At 40.5% G+C, this 24,166-nt stretch overlaps 1 protein-coding gene across 2 annotated transcripts in view; it reads right to left on the reverse strand.

The window, feature by feature from the left end:
* The window catches only part of PTK2 (protein tyrosine kinase 2), a 224,404-nt gene that overhangs the window by 32,085 nt on the left and 168,153 nt on the right, over positions 1 to 24,166 (reverse strand). For both annotated transcript variants that reach the window (XM_063299713.1, XM_063299714.1), the window contains 8 exons: positions 23,544 to 23,641; positions 20,513 to 20,597; positions 18,257 to 18,357; positions 15,767 to 15,882; positions 14,059 to 14,159; positions 12,378 to 12,467; positions 9,106 to 9,310; positions 3,707 to 3,818 (listed from right to left, as the gene is read on the reverse strand). In XM_063299713.1, the coding sequence (XP_063155783.1) occupies positions 3,707 to 3,818; positions 9,106 to 9,310; positions 12,378 to 12,467; positions 14,059 to 14,159; positions 15,767 to 15,882; positions 18,257 to 18,357; positions 20,513 to 20,597; positions 23,544 to 23,641 (908 nt within the window). The remainder of the gene's footprint in view (positions 1 to 3,706; positions 3,819 to 9,105; positions 9,311 to 12,377; positions 12,468 to 14,058; positions 14,160 to 15,766; positions 15,883 to 18,256; positions 18,358 to 20,512; positions 20,598 to 23,543; positions 23,642 to 24,166) is intronic.

Below are 24,166 nucleotides of genomic sequence, written 5' to 3' on the forward strand. Positions count from 1 at the left end.
TATTTATTCAAGATCTTCGAGAGACGTTTTTGGGCACTGCCAAGACTGAACTGTGAAGGCTGAGAAACATCTGTCAGCAGAACAGTCCTTGGCTAACATCAGGTTGCCAAAACGTGATGCGATTTTGGCACTGCTGGGGACCTCACAGATGGTGACAAATCGAAGTGCTCCACAGATTCCACTGTAGCCTTCTCCCTGCTGGGGGCTCTGCGGATGTCTTGGACTACAATTCCTGTTGCCAAATTGGCCAGGAATGATCAGGAGGCAACAGATAAGGAATGTTCTTCTTTGCACTCAATGCCTGCTTTTCCATTAACTCATGATGCTTCATTGGGAAGTTTCATGGTGGCTGAAATAGTCATCCAGATTCAAAAGCAGAAGGCAGAAGGCAGAAATTGTCTTTAGAAGACCTTACTTTTCATTCATGCCAATCCGTATCGTAATCTCAGGGAAAAACAGAAAAAAGATTTCAAATTGTTGTGTGCTAATTAGGTCCCACTGCTCATTAATCAGAGCTTGAAAGGATTTTTTTTCTTTGAAAAGCTGTACTCCTTCATTATGTTAAAGAAAACTATTAAACCTGCTCTGATTACTTCTAAGAATTTAACATGTAATGCCTTTTAACAACCTGCTGTGATAATGTACACCATTTATTTGCTTTTGTAAATTAAGAATGCAAGGCAATTTTTTTCAAAGCACCCACAGTAAATCAATATTGACAGCAAAGATAGCCCAGTGACAATCCAGTAATGAGATTTCATTCCTTTCAATGTATAACCGTATAACCTGCTCTACCCTGGAGGGCAGACAATATTTTGTTAAAATCATTTTAGAACAGAAAAAGGTACAGAAGAACTTAGTCACAGCTTCCTCAATGTTGATCCAATTCTTTTGAAATAATGCAAGAACACCTGGGGAGGGAGGGGGTGTCACAAATCTCTGCCCTCCAGGACAAATCCAACTTTGTTTCATATGCAGATTAGATTAACAGGTGAAGATGCCTTATACCAAAAGATCACCTGACCTTCTTTAACGCCATACAGTTAACTCTGACCATCAGCCACACAGCAGGAGCTAAGGCAGGAACTTTCCCAGAATCTTTAAAATCCTTTTGACTAGAGATGCCAGTAGTTGAACTGAAGACCACCTAGCAGGCAGGATACAGGTAGTCCTCGCTTAACAACTGCCCTGTTTAGCAACCGTTTGAAGTTACAATGGCCCTGAAAAACTAACTTTACTACCGGTCCTCGAACTTATGACTGTCACAGCATCCCTGTGGTCACACGATTGCCATTTATTTGTTTCACAGCTGGCTTCCAACAAGCAGTGTCAATGGAGAAGCCAGCAGTGAAATCACAAGTCGCGGTCACATGATGGCTTGCTTAACGACCACAGTGATTCGCTTAACAACTGCAGGGAAAAGTGATGTTGTAAGTTTGACATGGTCATGTGATGTCTCACTTAACAACTGCATCACTTAATGACAGAGTTGCCAGTCCCAATTATGGTCGTTAAGCGAGGACTACCTGCATGTCCTCAACTGCTGACCAAAGGGCCTTTCTCAAACTGCTTGCATTCAGTCTCGACACAGGGAGCCCTTTCACCCGTTAGGCAATGTACACAATGATCGCATGTACTGCATTTGGGCCAAACACCTTAACTGGTCAAAGTGAGTTATACAGTATGGCTCTGAATATTTATTTTTATCTATTTACTGTATTTATAAGCTGCCCTAATCTACAAGGACACTGGATGGCAAACAACATAACTGGTCTACAGAGTTAAAACCCTAACAGAAAGCCCAAACAAATAAAAATGAAAATTAATTATAGAAGAGGCATCAGGAAAACTAGGTCCAAATGCCTGCTGGAATATCATGGTTTTAATCCACCTCATAAATACAAGGAGGGAGGGGACCATCCTCACTTCTGAGGTTAAAGTGTTCCAAAGAAGAGGGGCCACCAAGAAGGCCTGTCTGGCCCACAGATCTTGCAGACTGGGTGACTCTAAAACAGGCCTTTCTAGGTGTTCATACTGGCTTTAAACTTTAAACAGTTAGCTTTTGATTTCCTCTGAAATAAAAAAACTTCCAGTTTCCAATACAGTTTTCCTCACAAGCTTCACAATAACTGAGAAGAAGACAGGAAGGGACTGGTCCAAGCAGGGTTCTGCGTGAAACATTAAGGATGATGATGACATGGAACACTTCTGCTGAGACCGAATAGAACCATTCAGAAGTAGTCTCCACAAAAGATGGCCAATTCCAATACTTGGCATACATAACCTACAATTAGCAATTTTTCAGTGACCCTCAACCAAGCCTGTTCTTCACCTTTCATAACCTTTTATTTCTGAAGTAAATCCTGGTGGGCCTCAAGATCAGGGAGCTGGTGAAGAATTGAATGATGGTGGAATTCACTAGCCATGCATTTCTCTGTTCCTCTCTTTACTGTGCCCTTGAAGACTCAAGACCCTACTTGCCATGCATCTGGCAAGTTATATGAAATAAAATGTACTTGAATTAATATGCACAGATGTATGGGACTATAGGTATTTCAAAAATTAATGTACAAAAAGGAATACAATTTTCAATTTTGAAAGGAACAGATCCTAGCCTACCCCAAGTAGGAATTTTGTTTTTTCAAACTGCCAGGCAGCCTCAGAGAAACATGACATTCCCACTGAAAGACTCTTTGTCAGAAAACTGGCTATTTTTGCCTTGCTTCTACTCACATCCCCATGCTGCCAGTGTGGCTGGTACATCCATTCCTCCCAGTTCCCATCCCTTCCCACCTCTGCTCTGGACTTTATCTTGCCTTCTTTACCTTGACTTTGTAAAGAATGAGAAATGAATTCCTGTGATTCCACCACAGACCTAGATCTGCATGGCAAACTTATGACACACAGTTTCTTAAGACACCATTTAGAAGTGGCTAGACAAATGCATGTCAGGATAAGAAACACAATAAAAATTAGCAATGAGCAGTAACACCGAGGCTTCACTTCCCAAAAGACAAGCTGACAAAGTAAAAACAGATGTAAGCAAAACTTCAGCAAATACTCTCGTTATTCACAGAATAAAAATCTCTCCCAGCATAAAGTAGAATGGAAGGAACTAATTTTGAAATGATCTCTGTGATACCATAAACCTAAGTTTATGGACATCAAGAATTCTCTCTAGTCAGTTTTTATGAGATGTCAAATAAGAAAAAAAAAGTTTTACCTGAGGCAAAACAATCTAATAACAAACTCCCTGGAAGGATGGAATCCGAAGAAGAGAATGTGAATGTACAGAAAAAGAGTTGGCAACTTAACACCACAAAAACTGTACTGCTATCAGAAGTAATGACTGTGTCATTTTTTTAAATAGTAGAACTGTACCTCCTTCCAACAGCTAACAAAAACCATGCCAGAAATACATTATCAACCACTATTAACAGAGCATTTAACTTTTCCCCCCAAAGTTAACAAATCATTACAGATAGTGACCATCATTTGTTAGTTGTTTCTAGTTTATTAAAGCCAGCAGTAATTGTTGATTTTACCCCCCCAAAAAATGTTGCTTGGATTTTAACAAAAAGGGAAGGTTCTGTCCGTATATGGACTCAGCACTGCTCACCCTTGAACTTACAGCCCAGCAGAGTAAAGCACTTAAGCTATTTCAGGAGAAAGGATATGAGATAAATTCGTCTTCGCCCAATACTACCTTGGGAGGAGCTTCATCTGATCCTCCTGAATCCCAGGACACCGTGACTTGTCGCCTTGATTCCATTCTCATTCGTTCTTCTTGCTGCAGCTTCTCTTCCTCCAATATTGTACTACGAGGAAAACAAGCATTGCACTGAAGATAAACGACATTACAGCTCAGAATATAATAAATGTCGTCCTCGAGTCTCCTGCAAGCACATTCCCCAAATCAGTGGTTCCAGACTACAGACTAGTAAGGAATGTGGTAGACAAATATGTCTTCTTTTTCAGACAGCAACAGAAACGGTCTGACTTAATAAGACTATACTGGGGGAATGGGAGATGGGGGTGGGAGAACTGCATGCCTTTGCAAAATTAGCAACTCGGCATTGAAACGTAAGACTTTTAAACACTAAGAGACATGCCAATGAAAGATATATTTAGAAAGTTATGAGTGATCCCCAAAGAAGAAAGAAAGAATGAATATTTGTATGAATGAATGAATGCGTATCTCATTCCTTTTGATTTAAAAGCTCTAATGTAGTTATACTGAAGCAAGGAAGCACATATTTGCCTGAAAATATATTCAATGTGGAAAATAAGGTTGCCATCTTCCTGAAAAATCAGAAACAAGCTTCAGACTCTCTTACAGATTAGGAAGACTCTTACAAATTTACTAGCAAATTAACTATAATCTCAAAGTTTTTAAGCAAATTAAACATTCTCCTTTGTAACAGACAAGTTAAACCAGCAGAAATGCAATAATTGCTTTGCAAAAAAAAATCTACTTCGATAAATACAGTTTTTTTAACTTCCTTTCCTCAGATACTTACCAACTCTCTTCCTGCCATGCAGATTAGCCAACTGGGAGATTAGCCATCATGAAGACCTGGAGATGCAGCTTTCCAGATTCACTAAGCATTACAGAATCCTGTGCTATATGTATTCAGAGGAGTTTGAAGCTAGTCTGAACATTTCCACATTGGTCTCTCCAGAGCTGCAAGCTAATCAGTCTGGCACAGGAGCAACAACAGTGCTTTGGGTGCCAGTCAAGACTTTCTATCAGCTACTTAGAATTTACATCCTTTTTGTCTGGTTCCCTCACTTAACTACCTGAGTAAGGCAGGAAAGGAACAAGATTAGCTGCTGGAGTCCAATGCTCAATTCAAAAACAAATTCCTCACTAGTAGATTCTGCTCCTTTGCTCTGCTAAACAGAAAATCACTTCAGTACTTCTATAGGGGGGTTGAAGAAACTGATACCAGGATACTAATTTATGTCACCAGATTGCTGAATATAACTGAACTTGGAATGTGCTTCCTTGCAATCTCAGTTCATCACTCAGCTGACTTCAACTTAAAACATGCTCCGACTACCACAAAGCAGAGGGGGAAAAGGGCAAGAAAATTATTTTTCACCCAAAGATTTACAGGTGGTTTGAAAGAAGAGTCGTTCCTTGTGTGTACAGTTTGGCTGTTTCTGCAAGGTTTTGTATTCTTTTGAAGGATCCCAATTCTATTTAAATCACATAATTTTATGAAACTACAGTGAGCGTTCTATTCCATTCCTCTTCTTCTGTGGCAAAGGGGTTTGCTCAGCTTTCTCATCTCTTTGCTAATCCAGCAAAATCGCAGCCACCGCTTTAGTTTGCGGGCTATTTCATGCCACCGCCATCTTCACTGCACTATAATTCCCAAGAAACAGATTTGTGGCATATGATTAATAATTTACTCCTCAAGATTATCTTTGCTATGTTTAAAAGTCTGGCAGAAAATGTGGGCTTGTTGCCATAGGACACTAAGGCTTTCCAAAAGTCACAAGCAGAGGAGACAGACAATGAAAGATACAGAGCTAGAAAAATGCCCGCTCATGGGAATCTAAAAGGAAATCCTAAATTCATTGCCATTTGCCTGGTCATCTATCTATGCTCATTGCCAGAATGTTTCTGACATGCACCTTGAAAATATTGTCTAAAAGATGTACCAAATTGTTTCTTTTCATTGTCCTCCTTGAATTTAATGAATATATTTCTGATGTGTACCATAAAAATGGGCTTATGTGCCCCAGTGTGGTGAATTTCTGAAAATGCTCTTTCTAAAGGGAGAAAAGCTGTGGATCACCTTTGCCCTGAAGTCATACCTCCCTCTGTTTCCAAAGACAGGGATCTAAGATATCTCCAACACCTGGGAGAAGCTATAGTAATAAGAACAAATCACTTCCGTGGGGATTTTGCTGATTGGGTCAGTGTGTAGTGGCTGTCTGCAGTTATCAGGAGCACAGAAAAGATATTTTGTTCATGAGTTCTCTCTCACCATCTTTCCCCACCCATTGGTCTGCCGCTGCATTGGACTGCAACAGCCATGATCCCCAGTCAGGGTGTGTGTGGGGAGACATCAAGTTGGGGAAGCTGCTCTTAATATTACAGAAATCCACATGCTTAAAGTGAGCCATGGCAGTGCGTCCTCGGTCCTAATCTCAATCCTACTCAGTCCTGGTTTAAAAAGAAGCCTCAATTCTGTGTCCATCTGGGATAAGCAGCCTTTAAGAAGAGCAGCATTAAGGCAACCCCATTTCCAAATCCTAACCAGCTGAAATGGAGCCAATCCCCAGAAAGCATGAAATGGAAACGATTGTGAGAAGCTCTGGACTTTTCAGAATAAAGGATTAAAAATAATCAAAGAACTGTCTTTCTCTGAGCACTTGGAGGGATAGCACAACATCTAGAGATATTTCTGATTACCCTTTTTACAGCTTCTTTTAAATGCACTCTTAGCATTTAAAGACTAGAACTCACAGGAGGTTATGAAAGTCAAATTGAATCATATTTTCCCAAACTGAATGTTATTTGTACTACAGTAAAGCAAGCAAGCAAAAGGGCATGTCATGTCATGCAGCTTGCATTTGCCAGATTTTAAAACAGCTTCAAGACATTCACTTTATTCCTTAGAAGTTTAGACATTTGATTTGAAATCACGATCGAACTACATTTTCAAATAAAAATTTCATTATCCTGGGTAACCTCCATTATTTTTCATTGTCATCTTAAGCAAATAGGTTTCAACAAACCTTTTCAATCTCCTTCAGACCAATGGGATAAGGAAGAATTATGGAGCTCCGTATGGATGGACGAAACTCCAAAGCTAATCTTAAATTTAGTTTCTTTCCTGTTAAGAGGATTAATAGTAACTTTTCTCACCTAGGCTAATAGTTCATGTAACTACAAGATGCAATGAAAACTCCCCATCTCATCACAGAGTCATAGAGAGGTTGAAGGACCATAAGGAGAATATAATCCAACCCTCAGCAATGTGCAGGAAAACCAAACCAGCCATCCATGAGAGGCAGCTGTTTGGTCTCTTCTTAAAGACCTCCAGAGATGGAGAAGCCACCACCTCCATAAGTAAACCATTCCTAACTTACTAAGTAAAAGGTAAATTAAGATGGAAAGTTGCTACCCATATCTCACCACTAAAGGAAATAAACTACTAATTCATCACTAGAAAGAGTGAAAAGCTTCAGAATTTTTTTGCTCCTGCCCTCTGCTTCTATACTTCTATAAATAGCCTTGTGGATTTCAAAGTGGGACATACAAGACCATCAATAAATAAAAGCTAAAAGAAATCCTTTGCTGTGGTATTGTAGTTGGGCCAATTTATCTTAAGTTGGGCTGTGATGCAGCAGTGAAGCAGTGTTTGATGTGCACCTTAGAAACTTAAGTGGCTGAGTTTGCTTACTGTTAGATTTTATAGCTCCCTAAAATATGAACACTTCTGCACAATTTTATTTCATCAGAAATGGAACACAGTATAAAAAACACCTACTGCTGCATTGCTGAACGAGACACTGCTTGTTTGAAACATTAGCTTTCTCCCACAAAAGTGTGTCTACAAGGCAGGAAAGGACTGAAATGTTTAAAATGGTGGTTCACCTATTCACCTTTCACTAGCCTTCCAGGATCAAAAGTCCCAGCGTGTCAAACTCACAAAAGTCGCTCCTTGCCTGAGATAAGGACCCGTGGTCGGCTACCTGCTACTTTTCTGGTTATCTACCTTGAAATCATTGGCTTTGTACAAAATACATAACAGCAGAGGACTTCTTTCTCATGGAAATCAAATAAAAAGAAGGATGACGATAGAAAATATAAAAAAGGAAACTCTGAACAGGGACACAGAATCGCTTTGTGGGTACATCATAATGTAAGATCTGAAATGTGTTCCTTTCGACTGCCCACAGTTGCCTCACCAGAAGGGAATTCCCAATGCTTCAGGCAAAAGGGCTGACTTAGCCTTTATGGAGTGATGGTGAAGCCAAAAGCATTTCTCTTTGTGCAGAGAAAAGAAGAAAAATAAAAAAAGTTGAAGTTATTTAAAGTCAGGCTGGCTGAAACTGGAGATGTGACTCATTCCTGGCCTCCCATGGAAAAAAAAACCCAGTGGTATGGCATTTTATTCTGCTAAATGAGGAACAAACGGTATTCCATGATCTCTTGCAGTCCAATTCTTCCCAAATATCCCTTTCACGATTCCACATCTGAAGCCATTTTCATGTTCCTTCACCACTGAAGTGACATGAGGCACAGGAGCTTCTTTGTTGTAGTTCCACAGCTATGGAATAAAGGACAGGGAGAAAAGGGGACTGCCAGACACCACTGCTTCTCCCTTTCTGGCAAGTTACGGAAAACAGATGATTTTGAATGGACACTGATCCATTCATATATGCAGATTATAGTACAACCCTGCTTTGGTATTTGGAGGATGGAGTTTGGAGGCTGTTTTGGATTTTATTATTTTTCTGATACTGTTATCCCGTTTATCACAGTTATTAATAATCATGCAATGTTATTGGACATCTTTGTCATAGAAAAGCAGAATAATCTGAAGATTTAAGATACTATCTGCAGAGCTGATCTATAAGGGATACATATCCAGCCTCTACAAAGATAGTTAAAAGTTTTAAACCACAAGAGAAGTGATGCCTGTGTGGCCCAAATGTGGCGATGGGAACATCTCCTCTTGCAACCAGTAAAACGCAATTAGTACAACGCAGTCAACATGAAAACAAGGAACTGTGAAGAGGAGACAGGAATTTGAAGATGGATACTTGTTCCAGAAACAGCCTTTGGCAGCAGTTTCAGAGGCACCACTGACATATTGTCAGAAAAGCATAAAACAGAACAATTACGTTACTGTCATAGGATTCAAATTACAGTTATCCCTTAGATACGCTGCTTTAATTTAAAATGATAGCATTCCAAGTTGCAATCAAGAATAATGAAAGCCTGATTTACAAGGAAATGCCACTGTATCCCTTGCTCCAAACAAATCTCAACCACTGCCCCCGCCCCCCACATAAAGACTGTTATTTTCACACAAAAAGATTAGCATATTACATGCGAGCGAATCCAAAGGGAATTCTTACTTCAGTTGAGCTTTAAGTTCTGTAAATCTTGGGCGCCTGCTGGGATCATATGCCCAACATTTGGTCATTAGGCTGTAAAGGGTAGGCGGGCAGTTTGGTGGCATCGGCAACCGCTCTCCGTTTTCAATCCGGCCAATCACATCGTTGTTCTTCACTCCTTGAAAAGGCTTTATGCCGTGCATTAAGATTTCCCACATGCATACACCTAGGAAACAAAAAAGAACAGCAAACTCTTCAGAAAGTGAGCAGTTAAAGTGAAACTGAACGTTCAGAAAAGGTATCAGCCAGCTTAAATCCTGAGATAATAAAACTGGAGTTCTTACTCATGTCTACAGGTAGTTGATGACTATCTGTCTGAGAATGGGTAGCAATAATTTATTAGAAATGACACAAGCTGGCAAGTAAAAGTAGCTGCAAGCTTTCTCAGAAATGAACTTTGAACCTACCTACTGTTTTTCATAACCATTACAATTTACCATGGTACCTTTGCTCCAACCAACAAGGAAAAGACACAGCTAGCTGACAACAAGAAAAAGGGTAATTTTGTTCCCAGGGAAACTGCTGAGACATCACGAGGGAACAATCAAGGTTTAGATGCCCCACCTCTCTCTGGCTAGAGACAGAATTTCCTTACTTAAAATGGAGCAATGCAGGTCACCTTGTTCCACCTCTTGCTCTAGGTCGACTGGGAACCAGCCTCACTTCGGATCACCCTTTCCCTGACTGATATCAACACACTGGAACTTGCCCTGCCCTTGCAATTCAGGGGATACACATGGCAAGGATGGCCTTTTTGCTTGCTTCCTCTCTTCTAGGCTGGTAGGAAATGACTAAGGTGGGTTTCATCAAACCAATTCATATGGTGCCAAAGAAACCCAATGCACTTGCTTGGGAGAGACAGCGCTGTGGGAGAAGGCACCTTCAGCTTCCTCCACCACTGGCCCAAGCGCTGGAATACTTCCAGTGAGAAGGAGGGGGTTCCAGATGATGTGGCGTGGGCTGCTTGTTTCAGGCAGCCTTGTGGCCGTTTCATTGAGAATTATGGGGTACCTTGCAGTCAAGCCAAAGGCAGTCAGACCCAGGGGCAAGGGGAAGGAGGTCCAGACTGGCCGGCTAGCTTCCAAGCATGCCGAGAGCATTTTTATAATCAAGGAGCTAGGCAGCCTTCCCCCCATCTCCTCCACTCCACAGGCTAAAGAGGTGTCGCTTTCACACCTGTGTGCAAACTCTACAGAAGGCGACTGAGGGCAGCTTCAGAGTAGACCAAAGCATGGTCCCTGCACTTGGGCCTTAGAAATGAGAGGATCACTGTTGCTTTGCGAAGCAAAGTTTCATACAACCCTAGTCTCGTATAGAGAACAAGAACCTGGCATCAATCACTTAAATTTGCCTAAATCTCGAACTCTGTAATAAGGTTAACATTTTTAAGTACATCTAGATGAAGCAGCTGGCTGTTTGCCTCCTCCTAGCAGGGGCCTGCCCAGGACTCTACTATTGCCAATTGGGCGCATTTGAAATTCTGGTACTCACAATTACCTTCCAAGCCTTATCTAATTTGGGACTTCTGCATACTGGGGGTTACTTTTTTTCATACAGTTCCCCTCTCCCATCACTTTAGATAAAATCTGCCACTTCAAGTTTGAGTTCTGGTTACATTTTAGTGGCTTCCATAGTTTCCTTGGCAATAATATGCAAGTGGTTTCCCAACATCCTTTTCAAAGATGTCCTTTGAATTTCTCCATAGCAATAGAATTTCCCAGTAGTTCAGTACCAGCCAGGTCTCGTTCCGCTTAATTTTCTGAGACAGCCAAATTCCCCTCTCACCTTACTCTCTGAGATGCACGTTGCAGTCATGAGAAAACCCTTCAGCCATTATAGGAAAGTTCTGAAACTCTCTTCCAAAGGAAGCTTCAGGATATATCTTTCCTGTTACCTTCCACTGCACACACATTTGAAAAAGGCATTTGGAAATAAATCTTTAGAGAGTTTTTGCATTTGGGGCTGGTTTTATTTTATGCACTGCACCTACTGTATAGTAAAGCCTGTCTGTTAAATCAATAGTGTATCGGGAAAAGACGTCTGCTAAAGCAGAATGTCCATTAAATCCAAACAGGGTTTTCTGCACCTGAATTTACAGATTAAAGGGACATTATGCCTACAAAAGACCACAGAGTTTATATCTATGGCACTCAAAGTCTACTAAACTGTATTCGGTATTAATGAAAACACTGCGGTTAATTCATTTAATACTTAGCTGAATTAATGTAGCAAATGTATTGATACCCATCATATGAAAGGTGTTTTTTTTTTGAGATTAGCATCTCAAAAGCTGTTATTATTCATCATTGTAAACATGGTAAAAACTCCATTATTATTATTATTATTCAATGCTTTCTTTTTTAAAAAAAAATCTGTTTTATGATATATTACAATATGAGTATTTGTTTCAAAAACATTTGTACACAATTGGCCAATGAGTACAGTTTCTATAATCGCTCTGTTCAATTGACCTTTGTCATCGTATTAGTATCAGTAAGAGATACTGTCCTTTCTTCCCCTAATGCTCCCTGACTTGTTCCTACCTATAGAAATTATTGATAACTTTACAGTTATAACTTCAACAAACAGCAAAGAAGTTTCAACTAAAACATTCTAGCATCAGTAACTGCCCAGGAAGCGAATAAAACAGATGATGTTTTCTACTTATGTTTTTTATATACTGAATTTAAAAACTAATGAATGTTCCAACTGCAAACCAGCTACATTCTCATTAACTATTAATAAAGATGAAACATATCTACTTATACATTTTTAACCCACTTTTCATTTGGATACAAAAGCAGGGGGTGAAATAAATTCAAGCAATTTATAGTAAATGGGGCTACCATTGCTGGATGCAAAACTCCAAGACAGCTAGATCGCTAAAGAGTATCTCTTGTAAATATCCAAATTTCTGCAACCTAGAATTGGTAGTTGAACAATAATCCATTTCATGATTAAAATCTTCTAAATACAACCGATAGCAGAAAAACAAACATGAAAATCTGGGGCTGGGCAGGGGGACAACTAGAATGTCAACAGAAAATTAGAAGTGCAACAGCACAAATTAAACATTAAGTCTGGGTAAATAGTTATGGATATCTAGTTAGTACATATCTAGTACTTTTTTTTGAGTGCCATTCATTAGCAGGCAAGGAGGATACACATTCAATGGACAGTTTAAAACGGACACAGAGATACAGGAAATGGAGCCCGTGCTGTTGTTCTCTTACCAAACATCCAGACATCACTGGCTGAGGTAAAACGTCGGAAGTTGATGGATTCTGGGGCCATCCACTTTATGGGCAATTTTCCTTTTGAAGCTAAAGTGCACAAATGAAATCTATTCAGGACCTCTTAAAAATCAATATTCTGCTCCACTCCATACATTTCATGTTGTTGTGACTGGTTTATACTAAAGTGTGCTGTGAACTGAACTTTTGAGCATATACACATGCATGTTTGCCTGATCTAAATGTACTGGCTGAATTTTTCACCAAGTTGGGCCAGTAATCTGATTGCTGTTGTTGCATATATTATACAGCGACCAAAATGAATTTTGGCCCCCAAGTAATCATTGCTGGAAAGCAGCAAGGCTCGACAGTGAAACCCAGTGTATGCTACTATTTCTTATAAATGAGCTATGTATGATTCATCCCTCACTTTCACCTTATATTGCCATATCTCATGAACATTTAAACATTAAGTAAATGCCTCTGAATAAAAGATGACTAGCCACAAAGAGTTGCACAAAGAGCAATACCATCTAGTGGTCATCCAGATGTTTACATCCCAAATAGTGTATGCCTGGTACAGTATTTGTCCTAATTTTTATCAAATGTAATCTGACTATAAAATCAGAACCATCAAGAGCAATAATATGAAATATACCATCAACATTAAAACAGGCAGCATTTCAAAATTGCCCAAAGATACTCAAATGGGCAAGCTTGAAGCATCCTGATAGGAAGGTCTTCTACAGCTGTGGCACCACTAAAGAAGAGCTCCCGAGCTTCAGTCTAGCCGTCAGATATTTTGAGACAGGCTCTCCCTGTTTTTTCCCCGCTCCCAGATGTAGTATCCACAACATGCTTCCCCTTGAATTTGGAGCATCCATTTATTGATATCAATTAGTGACAGGCTATAGGTACAGGAAAGCATGAAAAAAGCACACTTACATAATTCTGCGAATGGAGAACACTTGTGACATTTCCAGTGCTCTTCTATTTGTTCATATGTAAATGTTTTCCCATTTTAATCTAACCAATTTAGCAAACCAGATCAATTCTTTGCAATGGCTCCCTTGCACGACTCCTCTGTTGAGGAGGAAGGAAAAGAACAGGAGCTCGTAAAGGAACTGCTGAGTCTGGTCTAGTGGTGCCGGGGTCCAGCTAGCAGGGAGATCTTCATAAGCTATTCTCTGCTGCCTCTAATCCTACAATCCTGGACTGTGATCTGAACACAAAGATGTCTGCTTCAGGCCTGTGTGGACACCCACCACACTGAGCAACCAAGAAACACCAGAATGGGAATACTAATCTACCTGGGGGTAGGCTATTATTCCCAAGTAACCCAGTTTCTGCACTAAGCTTTCATCAGCGTGAGCTATATTCCGATGGGCCCCAGGAACTGCCAGAATTTAAGCTTGTCCCTGAGCAGTCAAATACAGAAAGCATTCCTGTGGCAGCCTCACCTTGTTACTTGATGCCAAATCTGGATTAGACCCGAACACGCTGCTACCAACCTTTTTGAATAAAATGCTTAACTGGACCTTGACTATACTGGCTTTTGATTCTAGACTGTTTGACTATACCTCTTGCTCTGTGCCCTACGGAGTGAGTCTAGGACAGGACGCTCTGTTTAAGCAACAGAAAGACTATAGCCTGTGATTGTGTGGACAAATCCCTTCCTTACCTTTATAATATGTGCTATCTTCCATATACCGAGACAAACCAAAATCACCTAATTTCACACAGTCTGTAGAGGACACCAGCACATTTCTAGCAGCAATATCCCTGGTAGAAGACATAAACATCAATCCTTCAATTTTAAGGCATCCGCACCTGAGCATTAGACATCTTGGGCACATTTAATCACGTTATTTTCACACCAGAAATCTGTCACGCTCCTGTTTTCTTCCAACAAAAGGGCAAAATATATTGCGCTATATACTGTATGGAAGTCTAGCTGGAGTGGGCAGCTACAGCTGAATATAAGGGCAATCAATGTTTACAGAGCTTAGCACTGGGTATCCTTACTAAGACTTTCCCAACTAAGCCTTCCACTGATTTTTGCACAGAAAGCTTCCAGTTGTGGAATCTGTTTGCATCATCATACTGTAAAACACAGGCATGCAACAGTAGGACTTCTGTCGTTTCCAGAGCATAGAATTCTGACTCTCAGAAAGCACCCCACCCACCACTGTAAATATTCACATTGGGGGTAGTGTTTAGGGGAAGCTGCTTAAACCTCCCCAATGCAAAAAAAAAACAGCCATCTCCACCCACTCTAGTAATACCAGGATGTCATCAGTCACTCCAGGCCCTTGGAAGCTGACTGTTTTTTTCCCCCTGAAATGACAGCCTCTTGTGACAAGTAAGTTGCACACTGCTACTGCTAGGGGCTGGATCACAAACCTTTTTGGCAATTCCATTTGGTACCAGATGTTTGGAGAAGCAGGAGGGGAAAAAAAGGAGCTGAGCAATCTTCCTATTAATGTTGCTCAGCCCTTTCCAATCTCCTCACAATGAAATGTACAAGCGCCTAACAGCATGGGCATCAAAGCAGGAAAAAATCCAAGATTCTGTTTTTAAGGAGAGCAAGACTAATTTATGGTTCCTTGACCCCTGAGTTAAAAATCAGGCAGTACCTAGTTTGAATTTGAGTTCTGAATCGATGGCTTGCATCTTTGCCTTGGTCTTATATGAGGTTGTTATTAACAATCTACCGTACAGGGGTGTTGCAAGGATTAGAAAATAATGCATGCAAAAACACCCTGAACTCCCTACAAGGATGTGTAAACTCAAAGTTTTATAGTACGTCTGACATCCATGTTTAATGGAGCATTTTCTTTACTCTTAAAAATGTCCAGTATTCTTCCTACTGCTTTTCATTTCAATTAACATGGAAATGTAAATAGTCCATTTATTGCTGTTAAATGGGCTAAACGGTTTTCAGGAAAACGCCACTGCTATCTCATGCTTTGAGGGTTACAGGCTTTTTCAAAATGGCAATTGGAAATCACAGGAAGATTTGGAGCACCTTCTTTCTGACTCACTCCGTGCAACTATTTTAGAAAACAATGGAAGAGGCTGCCCAGCAGGTGTCACCCTTTGCCAAGTCTCTGGCATGCTGCTGGATTCCCAACTAATAATACTCACAAAGAGACCTATAAATCAAGGATGAAAATAAGTGGATTCTGAAATGTTAAAACATTACTCGCACACTGGCATTTGTTCATTAAATCAAAATAAACTAAATAATGGAAAATGGAAATTTTCCATTATTTAATTTATTTTCTGGATGAGAAAACCCCTTACTGTTACACCCAACTTGGCTGTTAAACCAGACAGTGATATATACTTTTAGATGCGAATATTTTGCACACTGATTATGATCTTACCTATGTACAAACCGTTTGCTCTCTAAGTAGGCAAGTGCTGTGCTAAGTTGATAAGCGTAAAGTATCAATGACGCCAGATCTAAGCTGTATTTTCTTACTTGCAAAAACGATCTCAGCTACAGGATAAAGCAGAGAGAGGAAGGTCAGGCTAAATGAAAATAGAAGCAGGAGCAGAATGTTGCAGTGTGAAGGATCTCTATTCAAAATGTTGAAGCATCAAGGATTCCAGCAGCCTCTGCTCTCTTCCAGGATCTCCACTCCACTGCCCTCCTCCTTTCCACGGCTACTGAGCATGCTCAATGCTCACGGAGCTGTTTCAGGGAAACTCTGTGCCTTCTGAAGAATCACTAGGCTCCCTCAAGCCCTGGCAGTAACCTCACTCTGACCTCAAAAGTTGGGGCACTCAAAGGATGGGTTTAAGAGACAAATGATGACAATATTCAAATTAGGGTATCTATACTGACCTTTAGAATTAAATGAATTACCATCAGCCTTTCCTTTCAGTCAAAACGTGTGTGCATGTTTTACAAAAGCTGAAACCGTCATACTCAGAACTATCTGCAGGTGCTAGAGCTGAGCGCTCTACAACTCCAGATACATTCAGAGATCACTGATAATCTTGGTTTCAACCAGGCTTCCTGTTGAGATACGGCACGGAGGTTGTTTTGTTAGGTTGGTGGGTATCATACAGTAGATGGGGGGAAGTGTAGGCCTGCCAGCGTTCCTGGACCTTTCCACAGACTAAGGGAGCTAACTTCTATTCATAAGGGCCACCAGGCTGGAGGCCACAGGAGGCTGCTTGGTGATGTCAGAGAGGGCAAGAACTAAAACAATTATGCCTTTCTGGGCAACATTTGCATGGGACGGAGAGTTAAGGGTGATAATACAAGCAGTCCATCTTCTAGAGACCTTCTATTATCTTTCCTTTTTGGAAGGAAAAAAATGTGCCACTGAAATATGGTCACTGTGCTGCCAAATATCAGCCAAGCAGTTGTGGAATCCTTGGGGGCTAATAAGATGCTTACAGGTTACCCATCTCTGCAACAGACTTTGGTGATCTTTCTAGAGAGCGTGGGATGGGGTGCGTCAGGACATTGTTTTGCAGAAGGTGGTGCCGCAGAACTACAATTTGATATTTAGGGCACTCACGTAGAGTGTCCCCTGAGGCTCCGTGCTGCGTACTATCTATGTGAAACCTCTGTGGGAAGTCTTTCGGAGCCTCTGAAAGCAGTACCATCAGCATGTTGGTTTCCTGCAAACTAATCCCCCCAAAAGCAGCTAGTAGTCGTGAATCTTGTCTAAGCAAGAGGGCAACTAAGGAAGAACAAACCGAAGTTAAATCATTATAAGAAGAGGTGCTATTGTTCGAATAGGAAGCAGGCCCAGCCTATTCAGGATAGAATCTGGGAATGTTCCTAAAGCCTCAGCTACCCCTGGATTCATAGGTAACAGCTGAGACCAAGAACACATTCGCAAAATTACAGGAACTGTTCTACCTGTTACTTGATCCTGAATTGGTCAGGTTTGCCTACAGTTACTCATTTTCATTATGGCCCATCTTGATTACTGCAATGCATTTACACAAGGTGACTCTCTTTTGGAAATGTCACTGCTATCAGAGGATTGTGAGAGAATACCTTCTTCTGCATCACTGCCAGGCACCAGAATGCACTCCCACTTCACCTTCAGGAAACCGGCTAAGATGCACCTTTTCCACCAGGCTTTTATTAATTCTAATATTGATTGCGGCTTATTTTGTTTGCATTTTATATTTCAATTACACTGGCCATCTTACGAACTCAAGCGAGAAGTGGGGTAAAAATCTAACAAACAGTGAGCCTCTCCCACTCAACTCTGCCCCAATATATGACTCCAGTGTTCTTGCCTAAGAGAAGCCATCCTGCCAGCAGCTGTTTGGTTGCACTGGGAATGAATTGCCCCTTCTCCCGCTAAAGTACTTTTCAGCTGGAAAGCAGCTGTAGCCATCGTAATCAAGTATTGTAAGGCAAGAGTATTTTTTGGGAGGGGGGGAAACCAGGTTATTTAAGGTGTGCCTAGGAGCAACACAGTTTCAACTGGAAGCACAACAATGGAGTTGAGCTGCATCATGAGGACCCGACACCAAACTGGCCCCGCTCCTTCGTTCCGTTGTACAAGCAGCTATTAGGAGTAGCTGCTTCACTGAGATAGTATTACACTGCCTCCCATCCATGGAAGGTGCGCAAAGGTTTTCATTTATGGTAACTTCCAGCTCCCCTTTTTCCAGTAGAAAACCACAGGACTGTCACTCAGCTAAGCACAGAGTAGACGAGGTTTAGGTCTCCTCTTCAGTGCTGTTTTCCACAATCCCCGCTGGGCTTGATCAGAAACTATGATTCTGCCGTAAATTCTGATGGCGCTTCCTTCCTCCGAGAGTGATGGCCAGACAGTACTTCCACCTCCCCAATGTCTTTATCAAACACCCGAGGATGGACATGTATTTCTTCTTACCTCTCCTTGTGTACAGAGCTCCATAATGATCCAGACAGGGTTTTCCGTAATAACACCAATCAGCTTGACAATGTGGGGGTGGTCAAACTGACGCATTGTTACTACAACAGGGAAAGCAAAAATTGTCATTAAACAGACACGCACTCTGACATGCAATTTGAAAGCAGAAGGAAAAGGATGATTTTTATAACAAGGGTTGAAATATAGATTCTAGACCTAGGTTAGCTAGAAATGCTTCATAAAACACATTTTCCACCTAAACGTTTCACACAGGAAATCATTCTGCTTGCAGAGTAAACCACAGTGCTTTCTGGGAACTGAGCTATGCGGCAGAAACTTCTCACCGTTCCGTGTGTTCACTGCCTATTTTGCTGTTCATCTCTCTGTTTTAATCTCCCTTCCCTTTCCAACATCGACTGTGATGAGTCCTACACCTATAAATACGCTAACGCTAATCATGATTACTTTTACACCAACACTTGAAACTAAAGCATAACTAGCACTGATTTCAGTATCTGTAGCACAGCCGTAACACTCAAATTGATTAGAGCTGAGCACTGAAAGAGAAGTGCAGAAGCATGATGTGCGCATTTGATTTCACAACTATGCTGAAAAGGTCAGGAATTCTCCTTCTGAAGGAGCCACTGAGACCTAAGTGTGACAACAATTTAACGTGTTTCAATCAGCCTAAATTGGTTCAGTTCAAGAATAGATAGCTTGCAAAGCTATCTATTCTTGAACTATCTATATAAATTGGTGAGCATTATCACTAAGTATGGTAGAAAGCTCCATTACAATCCACTTAAAAAAAAAAAGTCTTGTCGATTCACAATATTTATGAATCGTTTAGGTATTTATTCATTAGAGTAGAAAGAAGGAAAATGGAACACTACTCAGGCAGATGCATTGGGTAGTAATGGAATATGAAACTGACACGAATATAATGCCCACAAGAAAATCTCATTTACTGTTTTCGCTGGTATCAAGTCTATTGATCAGGAGTATAATTACTCTATTATCTGTCTCAAGAGCACAGGAGCTAAATCTTGCACCTAAAGAAATGGAAATCTGTTTATTTGTGCCATGGAAGAGACAGCATTCTGTAGCCAAACCTGGAACATCCACCTTTTATCTCATGACATATGCAGGAGGATTCTAAAAACATACATTAGAGTAGCAGTTTTATCTTGGCTGCTCATGGTTTCATCACTGTTGTAAATTATATGCACTGTTGTTCTTCGATTCGAACAGTTTATGACAAATCTGGATTTATGAATCAAATCTCATCCTGTATTTTTCAACTGTAAGATTATGTCTAAGGATGGGGCCACAACCTGCTTAATCTCCTCACTCTCTGGGGAGATTAGGTAAAGGTAAAGGTAAAGGTTTCCCTTGACGTAAAGTCCAGTCGAATCCGACTCTAGGGGGCGGTGCTCATCTCCGTTTCTAAGCCTTGGAGCCGGCGTTGTCATAGACACTTCCGGGTCATGTGGCCAGCATGACGACTCGGAACGCCGTTACCTTCCCGCCGAAGCGGTACCTATTGATCTACTCACATTGGCATGTTTTCGAACTGCTAGGTGAGCAGGAGCTGGGACGAGCAACGGGAGCTCACCCCGCCACGCAGTTTCGAACCGCCGACCTTCCGATCGACAGCTCAGCGGTTTAACCCGCAGCGCCACCGCGTCTGGGGAGATTACACTAGCAAAATTAAAAAAAAAAAACCCAACCAAAACGCCTCAGCAAAAGGCGTCCAAATGAAACCACAAAGATATATAATAATTTTTTTTTTTTTTTTTACAAACTCTAGTTTATAATGAAGATATGTAAACTCAAAAGAGGGCAGTCCCTGAAGCCTAATGGAACTCTCATGTCTTGCAAAAGGCAGGCAGGGCAGCAGCTCTGTGAGCCTCGGGGGGCGGAGGACTACGAGGTACAGGAGTTGGTTCTCAAGAAGGGCGTCCACCCCCTTCACCTCACACAGGATGGAGACCCTCAGCAACCCCCTCCCTTGGGATGGATGTACAGGATGAGCCACCTCCATTCAGCACGCAATCCCCAGTGAGGTCAAGCACTTTTGGAGGGAGACAAGGACTATGTGCCACTTTCAGGACTCTTCTTAACCCTGCCCAGCCTATGGATGAGGACCGCGCGTGCTACAACAAAGTACAGTGTAAAGTTTTTACCTAAGCGTGGTGTGTCTAGTCATTGCAAAAAGAACCGGAACTGAAAAAAGAAAACCTTTTTCTAACTTACAGGCTTCTTGTAAGAATTTCTCTCTTATGCTGTCTGAAGTGCAGTTTTTACATGTCTTGATTGCAACTGCCATGGCAGGGTTTTCCTACAAGACACAAAGCCCGCATGATACAAATGAAAGGAATCGCAAACACACATTCATTCTGAACTAATTTTTAAGCAACGTTTCACTGGTTTTGCAAAAAAAAAAAAAAAAAGTGAGCATTTTCTCCTGGGACATGCAGCTGAAGGTGACAAAGGGCTGCCACTTTACGCATTCATATACATATATACATATATGAAATGTAGGAGTGAGGGTGGGAAATGGTTCCTTTCCTCACCCAATGCCTACCATAGAGTAATCTGAAATTCTGTGAAAAGCTAAAATAAATTCAAACCTAACCAAAGTGTTAATGTTTAACTTAATTAAAACTTAAAATTAATTTAATATTGTGGAAGGGTTTTTAAAATTTGCTTTTCTACTATATTCTACTTTTCTACTTTCAGATAGATCTAAATATGTTTTTAAAAGCCTATTTGCATAACAACATTTATTTCTTCAGAAGTATAAAAAGACATTAACACTAAAACTGTATTGGCCAATTTCAAGTTCCTAAATATAACAGCTTGACTAGAAATTAACTTTTGTCTTTTTGCTATATAAGAAGGGATAGGATTCCCAATTACATCAAAACATCCATTCTCATGCAAGAAGGAAATCCTAAAAAAAACGGAAGGAAGGAAGGAAGGAAGGAAGGAAGGAAGGGATGGACTAGCTAACTATAAGACATAATTAGCCTAAAATGACCCAAGTATATATGAATGTTTTTGCTCCAATTTTATTTCTGCATTTATAGTGTTCTGTTGAAATTGCTGAGTTGGGAACGAAGTATTTTGAGACATTATTATTATTATTATTATTATTTATTAAAGACTAATATTGACATGCAGATGATAAACTGAAATTGTTTCCTTAAACTTCCTTTTACTCATTAATGCAATACTGCATTATTAGGATGCTGAGGTTCAACTGAAGACATAAATATACAACTTAAAAGTATTTATTTTATGTCATTTAGGAAATAATTCTATAAACTCAGCTTAAATTAGCCAGATTTGTCTCAGACTACACAGAAAAAAATACTCAAAAGTTTCAGTGACTGATTGAGCATTACACACCAACTGATTTTTCTAGTAATTTGAATCTGTGCTTGGGCAACTTGTTTAGTTGTAGTGCATACACAGCATCATACAACACCATCTTTTTAAAAGACAAAAGTAGGTTGCATGTGATACTAAGAAGGTATTTGCAGGGTTTAATAAAACACAAATAACCCTTAATCACTTTTAAAATTCCAGAAACCATCTACAAATGTAGAGTCAGATGAACACCTTACAGTTCCCTCTTTTACCCTAAAATATTTTCAGTGGACTACACTAAAATAAGTTTTTGTTTCTTTGAAACCTCCATTCATTATATTGGGGTTCTGTTTATTTCTTGTGGCAAAGTTACCTGGAAGATGCTGCTTCCTGGTGGCTCCAGTCTTCTCTTGAGATTAAGTCTGAAAAGGTGGGGCTAAGGGAAGAAACCTCCCTAGAGGGCTTCTTCATCTTGCTCAGGCCATACCCTCTCTTTCCTATCCCACAATTCTCCCGAAAATGGAAAAAGAGAAAAGCATTCCTCTCCAGTCGAGAGCATCAGAGCTTCATAAAGAACTTTTCCTACCTGAAAGCTCCAAGGTTTCAACCATGATACTGAAGAAAGCTAATTAAAACCTAATTGCTACGTGGGAAGACAACTGTATCTGTATTTCTCTGTGCACATGTGTGTCCGCAAGGGAACTGAAAGCTGCAACTCCTGGTGAAAATTTAAAATATCTTCCACAGCAGGCTTGAATCTGAAGCTGCTGGTAGGCAATGTTCTCTGCATTAAAATGTTCACACGTTACCAACAGCTAATTACACACTCAGGCCAGACTTCCCTTCTCCTTGGACTCCATCTTCTTCCTCCCATTTCACTACTTAACAACTGTGTGTAAATGCTGGGCAAGTTTATTGGAGGATCTGAGCTTCGATATTATCAGCAGAGATGAGTTAATCTCCCAGTTTCCGTTTCTTATTATTCCACTTAAGCCAATAGTTTGTGACTTTGTCTTACAACTCTCCACCAAATATTTTGTGCACATTTCTTCTAATAGACACATTTTTCCACATTTCTTAAAATTGAAGCCAAATGATTTCTCCCACCTCCCCAACTTCTGTAATACCAGCGTGTGTCTAAAGTCCAGGAACACAAGCTGGCCTACACAGTTCTTTCCCACCATCACCCCCTTTTTCTCACAACACCCCATGAAAGAGGTTAGATACACAGAGTGGTACAGTGAACTTCAGGGTCAAGTGAGGAGAACATTTAGCCTTAATCTGACATTTTAATCATCATTATCATACTCAGTGTTAGCCGTATTTGTTACACAAACCAAAGTGACACCATGTTGAGAAAAGAAGAGAGAATAACAGAAGATAAGGTGTATTGGCGTAAGAGCAGCAAGCTGAAATTGGTTGAAACCAGACAAGACGAGATGACAGTTGACAAAGAATGAAAGTAACCTCTAAGCAGTAAGTCCTACATAGCCCAGCCACATAACAGCCAAGGAACCCAAAGGAAATAACTGAGAATGCATGTGATGGAGGGCTGCTGGCACAAGACAAAATGAAGGGTTGTACAAAGGACACCATCCGTGCACACAACCACTGCAGAAAGAGCTCTGTCTTCTCCAACACCCCTTGCATCACCCGGCCAGCATTATAGTAGTTTGGTAACTATGAATGTGTGAGGGCATGTAGTTTATGCAATTGCAATCAATAAAGCTAAAAGGTTAGCAGACACTCTGTGTGCTGGGCTAAGACGTTTTCCATTGCTACGTAAGACAATGAAGTTCTGAACTGGACATATTTGCATTTTCACAGTACACTGCAACCTAAGAGTAATAACACAGTTAGAAGGAAGAGAATTCGACTTAGGAAAAAGCAGGAAAACATTATGGATACCTACTGGAGTTACATAAACTCCTTGGTGAACATCACCAAACTGCCCTTCACCGATGCAGCGTCCCAGTTCAATCCGTTCTCTCTGAATCTCGTAATCCCTGGCTATTAAAATACAATCCATTTAAATTTAAATCCATTGATGAAATAGCCTCCCAATGAAATAATCCACAAAATACCAAAAAACATTAACTTCTGCAAAATGATTACCATTTGAAAAACGTACCAGAATTTGCCCACAAGCAATCCATACAAATACCATTTACACAGTGGAATCCTCTTAAACACCCATTCAAGTGAAATCCTGGAAAGGATATGAGACATCTAGTTGTACTGAATTAGTTCCAGCGTGTTTAGTTATATTAATGCAAGTGATGAAACTGAAACATCTTAACTGAATTATGACCGACAGACCACATGGAAAGAAATGCAAAAAAACATGGGTTATTTGGATTAGCTCCCGCTAATGGTATGTTTAAGAGGTCTCCATTACATGATATTTTAGGGGCTCATGGTTTTAATCCTATGCATACATTCCTGGAAATAAACTCCACTGAAGAGTGAAATTTATTGCCAAGCAAAAATACATAATACTGAACTGTTAATCAGGAAATCAGCCAAGAATAGTTT

Source organism: Candoia aspera, chromosome 3 (genome assembly GCF_035149785.1).
Source record: "Candoia aspera isolate rCanAsp1 chromosome 3, rCanAsp1.hap2, whole genome shotgun sequence".
NCBI lineage: Eukaryota > Metazoa > Chordata > Lepidosauria > Squamata > Boidae > Candoia > Candoia aspera.